The sequence below is a fragment of the Daphnia magna genome, linkage group LG1, assembly GCF_020631705.1.
Source record: "Daphnia magna isolate NIES linkage group LG1, ASM2063170v1.1, whole genome shotgun sequence".
NCBI classification, from domain to species: domain Eukaryota; kingdom Metazoa; phylum Arthropoda; class Branchiopoda; order Diplostraca; family Daphniidae; genus Daphnia; species Daphnia magna.
Window position 1 is genome coordinate 3,844,668 of NC_059182.1, and position 12,037 is coordinate 3,856,704.

General features: G+C 34.8%; 1 protein-coding gene, 1 long non-coding RNA gene and 1 other non-coding gene across 35 annotated transcripts; all 3 read right to left on the minus strand.

Annotated features, from left to right (window-relative positions):
* Positions 1-3,443: 3,443 nt before the first annotated feature.
* LOC116931427 lies at positions 3,444-6,971 on the minus strand. 25 transcript variants are annotated; one of them, XR_004398966.2, is made up of 11 exons: positions 6,841-6,971; positions 6,339-6,565; positions 6,151-6,239; positions 5,936-6,054; positions 5,258-5,435; positions 5,130-5,185; positions 4,928-5,064; positions 4,348-4,405; positions 4,218-4,290; positions 4,083-4,135; positions 3,444-4,005 (listed from the first exon to the last, which is right to left on the minus strand). It is a non-coding gene; the product is annotated as an uncharacterized LOC116931427 (long non-coding RNA). The 25 variants fall into 25 exon arrangements; XR_004398959.2 differs by having other exon boundaries at positions 4,348-4,854; XR_006644598.1 differs by having other exon boundaries at positions 3,444-3,837; positions 3,924-4,005; positions 4,117-4,131; positions 4,348-5,064.
* Positions 6,972-7,550: 579 nt separating this feature from the next.
* On the minus strand, positions 7,551-11,868 carry LOC123469721. 9 transcript variants are annotated; one of them, XM_045168937.1, is made up of 8 exons: positions 9,274-9,676; positions 9,064-9,213; positions 8,930-8,998; positions 8,796-8,864; positions 8,662-8,730; positions 8,528-8,596; positions 8,440-8,462; positions 7,551-8,026 (listed from the first exon to the last, which is right to left on the minus strand). In XM_045168937.1, exons 1-8 carry the CDS (start codon positions 9,557-9,559, stop codon positions 7,556-7,558), a joined length of 1,206 nt encoding a protein of 401 aa, XP_045024872.1. In that variant the 5' UTR covers positions 9,560-9,676; the 3' UTR covers positions 7,551-7,555. The 9 variants fall into 9 exon arrangements, with proteins under 9 accessions (XP_045024872.1, XP_045024865.1, XP_045024863.1 ...); XM_045168930.1 differs by lacking the exon at positions 8,440-8,462 and having other exon boundaries at positions 7,551-8,211; XM_045168928.1 differs by lacking the exon at positions 8,440-8,462 and having other exon boundaries at positions 7,551-8,250.
* Positions 11,869-11,925: 57 nt separating this feature from the next.
* On the minus strand, positions 11,926-11,998 carry Trnar-ccu. Its single transcript has one exon. It is a non-coding gene; the product is annotated as a tRNA-Arg (tRNA).
* Between the last annotated feature and the right edge of the window lie 39 nt (positions 11,999-12,037).

Below are 12,037 nucleotides of genomic sequence, written 5' to 3' on the forward strand. Positions count from 1 at the left end.
TTGGCCAAAAATGAAAAAGTGGGAAGGGTATAGCCTTCCCACTTTTGTCAAAATCTACCAAAAACGACATCTCTTGAAATTCTCCAAAAATCACACGGAATAATCGAAATTGAACGCTGATTTCGATTTAGTTATTGGTTTTCTCGTTAAACCAGCCGTTTCAAAAATTTACGAAACAGTGCTGTTAGCGCAACAACTTAATTTAGGGTTTTTAAGGATTAAATCAAAAACTATAAGACCAATAGGAAAATAAACCTGATTTTCGTGATTTTCATTCAATTTTGATTCGAATTCATGTATTTTAAGCAAAATTTGAAAATTGGCCAAAAATGAAAAAGTAGGAAGGGTATAGCCTTCCCACTTTTGACAAAATCTACCAAAAACGACATGTCTTGAAATTATCCAAAAATCACAAAAAATAATCGAAATTGAACGCTGATTTCGATTTAGTAATTGGTTTTCTCGTTAAACCAGCCGTTTCAAAAATTTACGAAACAGTGCTGTTAGCGCAACAACTTAATTTAGGGTTTTTAAGGATTAAATCAAAAACTGTAAGACCAATAGGAAAATAAACCTGATTTTCATGATTTTCATTCAATTTTGATTCGAATTCATGTATTTTAAGCAAAATTTGAAATTTGGCCAAAAATGAAAAAGTGGGAAGGGTATAGCCTTCCCACATTTGTCAAAATCTACCAAAAACGACATCTCTTGAAATTATCCAAAAATCACAAAAAATAATCGAAATTGAACGCTGATTTCGATTTAGTAATTGGTTTTCTCGTTAAACCAGCCGTTTCAAAAATTAACGAAACAGTGCTGTTAGCGCAACAACTTAATTTAGGGTTTTTAAGGATTAAATCAAAAACTATAAGACCAATAGGAAAATAAACCTGATTTTCGTGATTTTTATTCAATTTTCATTCGAATTCATGTATTTTAAGCAAAATTTGAAATTTGGCCAAAAATGAAAAAGTGGGAAGGGTATAGCCTTCCCACTTTTGTCAAAATCTACCAAAAACGACATCTCTTGAAATTCTCCAAAAATCACACGGAATAATCGAAATTGAACGCTGATTTCGATTTAGTTATTGGTTTTCTCGTTAAACCAGCCGTTTCAAAAATTAACGAAACAGTGCTGTTAGCGCAACAACTTAATTTAGGGTTTTTAAGGATCCAATCAAAAACTATAAGACCAATAGGAAAATAAACCTGATTTTCGTGATTTTCATTCAATTTTGATTCGAATTCATGTATTTTAAGCAAAATTTGAAATTTGGCCAAAAATGAAAAAGTGGGAAGGGTATAGCCTTCCCACTTTTGTCAAAATCTACCAAAAACGACATCTCTTGAAATTCTCCAAAAATCACACGGAATAATCGAAATTGAACGCTGATTTCGATTTAGTAATTGGTTTTCTCGTTAAACCAGCCGTTTCAAAAATTAACGAAACAGTGCTGTTAGCGCAACAACTTAATTTAGGGTTTTTAAGGATCAAATCAAAAACTATAAGACCAATAGGAAAATAAACCTGATTTTCGTGATTTTCATTCAATTTTGATTCGAATTCATGTATTTTAAGCAAAATTTGAAATTTGGCCAAAAATGAAAAAGTGGGAAGGGTATAGCCTTCCCACTTTTGTCAAAATCTACCAAAAACGACATCTCTTGAAATTCTCCAAAAATCACACGGAATAATCGAAATTGAACGCTGATTTCGATTTAGTTATTGGTTTTCTCGTTAAACCAGCCGTTTCAAAAATTTACGAAACAGTGCTGTTAGCGCAACAACTTAATTTAGGGTTTTTAAGGATTAAATCAAAAACTATAAGACCAATAGGAAAATAAACCTGATTTTCGTGATTTTCATTCAATTTTGATTCGAATTCATGTATTTTAAGCAAAATTTGAAATTTGACCAAAAATGAAAAAGTGGGAAGGGTATAGCCTTCCCACTTTTGTCAAAATCTACCAAAAACGACATCTCTTGAAATTCTCCAAAAATCACACGGAATAATCAAAATTGAACGCTGATTTCGATTTAGTTATTGGTTTTCTCGTTAAACCAGCCGTTTCAAAAATTAACGAAACAGTGCTGTTAGCGCAACAACTTAATTTAGGGTTTTTAAGGATTAAATCAAAAACTATAAGACCAATAGGAAAATAAACCTGATTTTCGTGATTTTCATTCAATTTTGATTCGAATTCATGTATTTTAAGCAAAATTTGAAATTTGGCCAAAAATGAAAAAGTGGGAAGGGTATAGCCTTCCCACTTTTGTCAAAATCTACCAAAAACGACATCTCTTGAAATTCTCCAAAAATCACACGGAATAATCGAAATTGAACGCTGATTTCGATTTAGTTATTGGTTTTCTCGTTAAACCAGCCGTTTCAAAAATTTACGAAACAGTGCTGTTAGCGCAACAACTTAATTTAGGGTTTTTAAGGATTAAATCAAAAACTATAAGACCAATAGGAAAATAAACCTGATTTTCGTGATTTTCATTCAATTTTGATTCGAATTCATGTATTTTAAGCAAAATTTGAAATTTTGCCAAAAATGAAAAAGTGGGAAGGGTATAGCCTTCCCACATTTGTCAAAATCTACCAAAAACGACATCTCTTGAAATTATCCAAAAATCACAAAAAATAATCGAAATTGAACGCTGATTTCGATTTAGTTATTGGTTTTCTCGTTAAACCAGCCGTTTCAAAAATTTACGAAACAGTGCTGTTAGCGCAACAACTTAATTTAGGGTTTTTAAGGATTAAATCAAAAACTATAAGACCAATAGGAAAATAAACCTGATTTTCGTGATTTTCATTCAATTTTGATTCGAATTCATGTATTTTAAGCAAAATTTGAAATTTGGCCAAAAATGAAAAAGTGGGAAGGGTATAGCCTTCCCACATTTGTCAAAATCTACCAAAAACGACATCTCTTGAAATTATCCAAAAATCACAAAAAATAATCGAAATTGAACGCTGATTTCGATTTAGTAATTGGTTTTCTCGTTAAACCAGCCGTTTCAAAAATTAACGAAACAGTGCTGTTAGCGCAACAACTTAATTTAGGGTTTTTAAGGATTAAATCAAAAACTATAAGACCAATAGGAAAATAAACCTGATTTTCGTGATTTTCATTCAATTTTGATTCGAATTCATGTATTTTAAGCAAAATTTGAAATTTGGCCAAAAATGAAAAAGTGGGAAGGGTATAGCCTTCCCACTTTTGTCAAAATCTACCAAAAACGACATCTCTTGAAATTCTCCAAAAATCACACGGAATAATCGAAATTGAACGCTGATTTCGATTTAGTTATTGGTTTTCTCGTTAAACCAGCCGTTTCAAAAATTTACGAAACAGTGCTGTTAGCGCAACAACTTAATTTAGGGTTTTTAAGGATTAAATCAAAAACTATAAGAATGAATTTAGCAGGATTTAAAGCCCAGACATTTAACTTGTTGTCAAATATTTTAACACAGAGTCATTTATAACATGAAAAACCCTCTCGACTCGATCAGTCACTACCTGCAAGAATAGCTACCTATGTTCCTACAAAAGGAGCAAGGGTAAAGAACCATGTACCGAGAAAGTAAAAAGTAAAGAATGGAAAAAGGAATATAGAAGTAGAAAGAAGTTGGTTTAGAAATATACATATCCCACTAAAAACAGTAAGTTTAATACTCCAATCGCGATGAAAATTTATGTTGGTCCGAACGGGATCAAACCTTCGAATGGCCTGAATTGGAGAAGGGGGAGGGGATAAATGAGTTGAGAAACCAAGCTTCGCCTTGGGCTGCTGACCAAATGGACATGGTTACGGAAAAGCTCCTAACAGCATGAAATTTGTTTAACAATAATGATCAAAACGGGAAGAAATACCATCTATCTGTTCTACAGCGACAAGAACTGATTACCAATGCGGGCAACAAAAGCAATAATGGTGTATATCCACTAATATCCACGCAAACTTCAATCAGCACGTTTCCTAGTTTCAACCTGAAACACAAAAAATTATTTACAAGAATAACAATTTAAACTATTATATTTTTCAATGTGCTATAAGAAACAATTACCATTAAATATTTTCGTTAGAATAAACATAATTACTTTAATAAACGTCATCTTCCTCCACATTTGGAAATAGAAATTTGATAACAAAAATATGTTAAAATCTGATATGTATATTATAATAAATATTGCTCACTTACCTGATAAAATATTCCCAACATACAAAGGATGGTGCTTTACTTTCTAATCCATATTATTCCAATGAGTATTAGTCTAAAATTCACTGAAGAGCATCAATTTTTATTTAATATAAAAAAATTACCCATTTACCTCCAACATCACCAGAAGTTCAACAGATTTACCACATCTTCATGGCTGTTCTGAATGTCTACATCATGAATAGAAACGAGAAATTTCAACGAGCATTTAAAAAGAAAAAAGAACTGGGACTACCACATTTTAACTTAACCTTCTTACTTACATGCACAAATGTTGCTTTCTAGATAAATCTTTAATATGATACAATGTACACATAGCAAAAATAAAAAATGGAAGGGTTAAACCCACCCCAACACACGCCAAGATAACTGTTCCTCCAAACTTCTACAAGTGAATATTTAGTTACTCAAATTAACAGTAATCTATGTCAACTAATAACACCTTTCATATACATCAATATGAATTTGCAATGTGACAAATACCTTCATAGCAGATGGCAAGCAAAAAATAAAAACCCAACTTAAAAATCTGTGTGCTCCTCCATTAACAAAATGCAAATCGCTACGGAAAATAACCACTAAACATGCTAATCAAAACCATCTCAAAGTAAACTTCAATCTGTGATAGAGCAATTAACATGAATTGGTATCTCACTACAACTTCTCAATTTGATCGACATTCTCTACTTTACCTAGTAGACTCGGTTTTGCATTTTCCATTCCATAATCCAAGGTAATTTCATCCTTGATTTGTGATAGGCCTCATTTCCACCACCCAAACACAACAGTCTAATTTTAGCACTATTGCTGAAGGTCCATACTACGTAGGCTTGAAGAGAAATCAACCAACAGGATTTGAATAACAAACATAATTGCCTTTTTTTAAATAATTACCCCATCTGACTTCAAAATATATACTCAGATATTGTACAGTTCCAATGATATTCCACCTATTCCACAAACATTGTAAAATTTGGGGATTAGAATATTTCCTGCAAAAAAACAAAAACAAACATACTTACAGTACTACGATGTTCTACTATATAGGCAGGTAAGTACCCCAAGTTTTGATAAACTAACAAATGGTCCATGGTTATGATCTTGAACTGCTCTACAGAAGAGTTCACATAGCCCCAACATCAGTACCCAATTCATGATGACCCCCAATGTTAATTAATTCCATTAGCGGCTGAATAAATCCTAGTGAAACGGAAAAAGGTTTAAACCAGAAAATAAATACTAAGTTAAAATTCAAAATTGTAACATCCGAACCCACTCAGAAGCTTTTAAGTTGATTTCGACAAATTAGTGAGAATCGAGTTCTGTGGTTACCAAACACGCTATCCCGCAAACCCCACATAAGACTCGAAGAGCAAGCCATATTAGCAGTTCCAATCGTACGTGGACGTCTACGCCTTATCCATTGTAATAGACAACACGGGTCTAATGACGCTCTAGTCAATGTTCTTTCAATTCCCCTACACATTCGTGAAAAAGCCGCCCGGTTAGTGTGCAAAGCTCTAAAACAAGAGCAAAGCAATATCTCAAACCTTCCCGAGAGTATAAAAAAAAAACAACAATTGCCCCGTTTGTAACCACAAAATGAAGGATTGTCGGAAGCCAAGGAAAGCGTCGTTAAAATAAAGCCATCAACGTCAAAGAAACTGTAGAGCAGCCGTCTTCAACTCCAACTGAATTACCTTATACGAAAAGTATGAATGTCAGCACTAAAGTTGTCGTATGTCACCAGCTAAAATCCACCTTACAATCCAACCCCTTGAAGCAAATGCCCCTCTTCAGGCATAGTTACATCCAACACCTGTAAGATGGAAAACAGAATGAGTGGTGGAGAGCAACTGAAAAACTATTGCAAAGAAGTAACCAAAAAACAGACAGGCAGTGTTAGACATCACACCTTCATCAAATGGAGACTCCAGCCAACCAAAGGACACCACAAATGATGAATCAACAGCAGGTACATGTTCTTGAAAGCACCAATTATTGCTGCATAGAAAGAAAAAAAAAACATGTTAAGAAGCATTAATAATGAAAAGAATTAAAACCATTATGAAAATCAGCTTGGACAGAAACAATATACATCACCATTATCTTTTGACTAATTCAGGCATTTTGACACACCTTGAACAGGACATCCAGCAGCCTGTGCCTCTTTTAAACCAATACACATGCATAAGTTGTTTATTCATCACCTGGAGCAATATTTTGCACCACATCACAGCCATTTCCAAACCAAGTCGAGTTACTTTTACATCTTCCCATAGTAAAAGCTTAAAAGTACATACATGGGCTACAGCTTTCCAATATTCAACCTGCAAACCAAATCAAGATAACCAAATTCAAGCTAAAGCATTCAATAAATTTACAACCATCAATCAATCCATGTCAGAGTCATGCATGTCTAATATTTGATTGACTTCACGGCGCAAATTTGCGTATCAGAAAGAATTGCTCATCACTACATTTGATTAAGGAAAACTAAACACTCCATACGATGATACCATGATCAACATCTAAATTTCAACGTGTTTCAGTATGCTTCGTATGCTAACGATTACTGTAATGAAACTTCGAATTTGAGACAAACCTTGTTACTGCATACTTGAGAGTATACGCTGTCCGACTGGAGCTATCGCTACAGCGCACCACACTTTAAAAAGACTACGGATGGAAGTGGAAGTACCAAGCTAAGGGCAGGGGGTCTCACCCGCTCAGATCCCTTGCTGCGTTGCCAAACGTAAGAAGAGAGTCGTCAACGAAAACAAATTGTTATTTTTTTGTAAATTTGTAATTTGGATTTATGAATCATAAACTGCATTGAAAACTCCGTAAGATTGAAATGAAACGTTCAACCAGATGTGTTCAACGCTACAAATTCATACGATGTAACAGTTCGTTTTGCTTCACGCACGAAACTTAGCCTAGGCAAAGTCATAGAACCCTGGTTGCTCCACTATGGCTATTTTCCCTCTCAGAAAAGGGGTACCCTCTTGCGGGGAATACTATACAAAAAAGCAAAGATATTAGGTCGGGGCATGGTCGGGGCGTATAAATGTTTTCCGCCTGGTGTGACTGCCATCTGTTGACAAATATGTTTTGTGTTTTCTGAGGGGAATGAAACATCACACCCGCATAAGCCGCTCCCGCCATGCGAAACATTTAGCCAGAGTTATAGAGTTGATGGTACGCTCACCCTGTAGGATTTGGCCATAAGGCTTTGTCCGCAAGTGTTACTTATCTACCGCAGAGGCGCCTGGTGGTTGTTTGGTGCAATGAAACGAAATATTTTCGCGCGAGTTTGTTTAAACCTTTGTATTGATGTTAACTTCTGGTTTTGGCAATGTATTTTTTGCGTGAATAGAAGTTCTTGACATTTTTTTATTCGTTTTCATCTGCGTTCTTTCTTTGGAGAGGTAAAAATTACGAAATCGTTTTGACTCTGTATGAAATCGTATGTGAACATATTGCAGAATTATATATGGCAGCGACTCTTCGTGTTCAAAACAAAAGACATTTAACAGTTTCAATTTACATATTTCTGACATCACAGTTTCATAGCAATTAGATATGTAGACATGACTATCGTTGTCGAAAAAATTGCTCATCACATTTTCCACCAGTTGAATTATTTTAAAAAAATTTACAGTAACAAAGGTTAGACCGCCATGATTCCGATCGGCAGTGTAGTCAGCAGACAAGAAAGTTGAAGGCAAATCCTCATACTTCGTAATAAGGCCTTTCTTGCAGTTAGGGCAATGTATCCATACAGAATCACGAGTTTTCACGAGATAACCACACATATCATAAAGCATTTCATGTTTCACTTCATCATTACTAGATTGATTGTCCATCACATCGACATACCGGACTGATAATTCCTCCAACAATTGTTCCTTGAAGGACTCACGAATTCGCGCTGCTTCTTTTTCGCAAGCTTTAAACTTGTTTAGGAGACATTCTTCATAAGAAACGAGAACACGGAGATTTTCTTCATTATCTATATTGCCTCGAACTAAATGCATTTTTGTGGGATTGTAAACCGATAAAATTCGGAAGATTTGCAGCCAAGAATGTGCCGTTGGAGTGTCGTCGATTCCGCGGACGATTCCGAAAAAACGCTGTATAAAACAGTATTAAATGTATGAAAAAATTTATTATCAAATTCAATTTTAGAATGTTCTTCATCTTCATCCATTGCTATCTTGTTTTCTAGTAAATGTTCATAATTGTGAATTTAGTCGTAATTAATTTATGCTACATGTTTGTTGTTTTACCTGGAGTGTTCTCGATAGCACATCCTACAATAGAATGTTCTTCATCTTCATCCATTGCTATCTTGTTTTCTAGTAAATGTTCATAATTGTGAATTTAGTCGTCATTATGTTATGCTACATGTTTGTTGTTTTACCTGGAGTGTTCTCGATAGCACATCCTACAATAGAATGTTCTTCATCTTCATCCATTGCTATCTTGTTTTCTAGTAAATGTTCATAATTGTGAATTTAGTCGTCATTATGTTATGCTACATGTTTGTTGTTTTACCTGGAGTGTTCTCGATAGCACATCCTACAATAGAATGTTCTTCATCTTCATCCATTGCTATCTTGTTTTCTAGTAAATGTTCATAATTGTGAATTTAGTCGTCATTATGTTATGCTACATGTTTGTTGTTTTACCTGGAGTGTTCTCGATAGCACATCCTACAATAGAATGTTCTTCATCTTCATCCATTGCTATCTTGTTTTCTAGTAAATGTTCATAATTGTTAATTTAGTCGTCATTAATTTATGCTACATGTTAGCTGTTTTACCTGGAGTCTGTGATATTGATGTAGATCCTTTACTATTACGTTTTTTTGGTGGAAAGTAGTTCGTAGGTTGATTCCCTGTGTGGTTCACACTAAAAATGTCTTTCAAAGGTGTGCGACTTTGAGTGCGACTGGCAGCTGCACTTTGTTTTACTGTATGGACAAATTTATACAGTTATTATGTAGACTGCCATAATATTAATTTTAACTTACCCAGTAAATGTTTTGGTATTGCTGAGGGAAGCAATCTCCATCTGTCATATGGATAAAAGTCCTTACCAACTGTGATTCCTTTCAATACATCACATTTGTCAAAATGGATGTCACAAAGTCTTGATTTTTCCAACAATTCAGGTAGCACAAATTTCCAACTGGAAAAGTTCTTCTTCGGTACATGAAACAGACCAACTCGTCTGTTCTCGTCTTGGTATATGTTGCCGCAAATAAAACACGACATTTTTTTGGGTAATTTCCCATTTGAGGTATTTGAACCAGCCATTCTCACGATTCCTTGGAAACGCTTACTGGCTTAGTTCTACAACGCTACGGTGGTGGCAGCAGGGTATATTAGTAACAGCAAGTCACGTGACCAGCACTTGGAAAACATCCCCAAAACCCCAACTTGGTCTCCGCGAGACGGTCTCGAAGGGTCGAGACCGTCACCCGTACATCCCAGTGGGACTATCCCGGCCCTCTGATTGGCTCTCTCCCTCTCCTCACCCTATAGCCCCTCAACCCCTTCTGCTTGTGGTGTGTGGCCTGTGGGGCTGTGGCGTGTGTGGAGTAGTCGGGCTGCCGCCTTCATTTGTTTGTTTTTCATGTTTATTTATTTATGATTATTTATGTTTATATTTATTGTTTCTAACTTACTATTTTGTTAATAAACTATTTGTATCTTCATTATATCGTTTTAAATTTTATAGCACAGGAATAAATTAAATATTGGTGTGTTTTCATTATAACTATTGTTAATTGTCATCCATGGGCAATTGGGTTGGTGCGGGTCTGAGAAAAAAGGTTCAAAACCCGATTTTGGGAGAATCGGGAAAACTATATGTCCAAAAGTTTTAATACTTATAGGAATGGATAAATCTTGATAAGGTCTATCCAATTCTGCAAAAATTTTGCTTAAGGTGTACTAATTAGGAAAGTAAACCGCTTCGCCATTTTACGGGTAGGTCGGTGCGGTTTAGCGGGGCTAAGGAACCCCCTCATAAAAATACGTCATATTTCAATAATTTATTGCGGGAAAACTATAAGGAAAAAATTAATAAATTTTGCAGAAATGGATAGCTCTTAGTAAGCGCTATCCATTTCTGTAAAATAATTAACATAATTTTCATAAACAAACAAATTTTGGACAAGACGTTGTTTGTAGTTTTTGCGCTCTAGATATATATACTAGATCCAATAGACTTAAGTAACAATATAAATTTTTTTTAAACTTTTTTGTGTATGAATATTTTTTCGTTATCGTTGGATTTTTGTTTTTAATTTATTAATTTATGCTATTACACTACTTATACCTTTATTAAATCGCTTTTCAATTTATAAAACAGGAATGAATTAAACATCGGTGTGTTTCCATCAGAATTATTGTGAATGAACTCTCATGGGCAATTGGGTTGGTGCGGGCTGGAGAAAAACGGTTTCAACACCCGATTTTGGGACAATCGGGAAAACTATAAGTCCAAAAGTTTTAACAATTATAGGAATGGATATATCTTGATAAGATCTATCCATTTCTGTAAAAATATTGCTCAAAATTTCCTTATTGGAGAAGTAAACCGCTTCGGCATTTTTCAGGTAGGTCGGTGCAGTTTAGCGGGTCTAAGTTAACCCTCATCTCCCAGTAATACGGGAAATTTAAATAATTTTTTTCGGGGAAACTATAGGACCAAAATTAATAAATTTTATATAAATGGAAAGCTCTTGATAAGGGCTATCTATTTCTCTATAATTTATGAAAAAATATTCATACACTAAAAAGTTTCAAAAACAATGAAAATTATTACTTAAGTCTATAGGATCGAGTATATCTCTAGAGCGCAAAAACTACAAAAAAGTTCTTGCCCAAAATTTTTTTGTTTATGAAAATTGTCTTAACTTTTTTACAGAAATGGATAGCTCTTGATAAGAGCTATCCATTTCTGTAAAATTTATTAATTTTGGTCTTATAGTTTTCCCGCAAAAAATTATTTAAATATTAAGTATTATTCGGGGTGGGGGATTACCGGATACCCGCTAAACCGCACCGACCTACCGGAAAAATGGCAAATCGGGTTACTCTTCCAATAAGTAGTTTTTAAGTAATATTTTTGCAGAAATGGACAGATCTTATCCAGATATATCCATTCCTATAAGTTTTTAAGTTTTGGACTTATAGTTTCCCCGATCATTACAAGATCGGGTTTTGGAACCGCCAACCCAAGGCCCATTGGATGACAATTTACACTTATTTAAGAAAACACACCGGTAATTAATTCAATCTATTATATAAAATGAAAAAAACAATTAATGTAAGTAAAAATATTGTATTTGTAAAACTTAATAAAGAACAAACAATAAATGTAAATAATAAAAATACACGAAAGAAACAAACAAATCAAAGCGGCAGCCCCACGGAAAACCACACTGTGTACATCAGGAAAATGTGGGAGCGGAAAGCAGAAAGACATAGAAGGATGTAAGGGTGAAGAGAGCCAATCAGAGGGCCGGGATAGTCCCACTGGGATGTACGGGTGACGGTCTCGACCCTTCGAGACCGTCTCGCGGAGACCAAGTTGCAAAACCCTATGACAAAGCCTTATGGCCAAATCCTACAGGGTGAGCGTACCATCAACTCTATAACTCTGATTTAGCTTGTACCTCTGGCGGGACTCGAACCCGCAATCCCCGGCTTAGAAGGCCGGTGCCTTATCCATTAGGCCACAAAGGCACACATTACTAATAATCCACACATATAATTAAAAAGAAA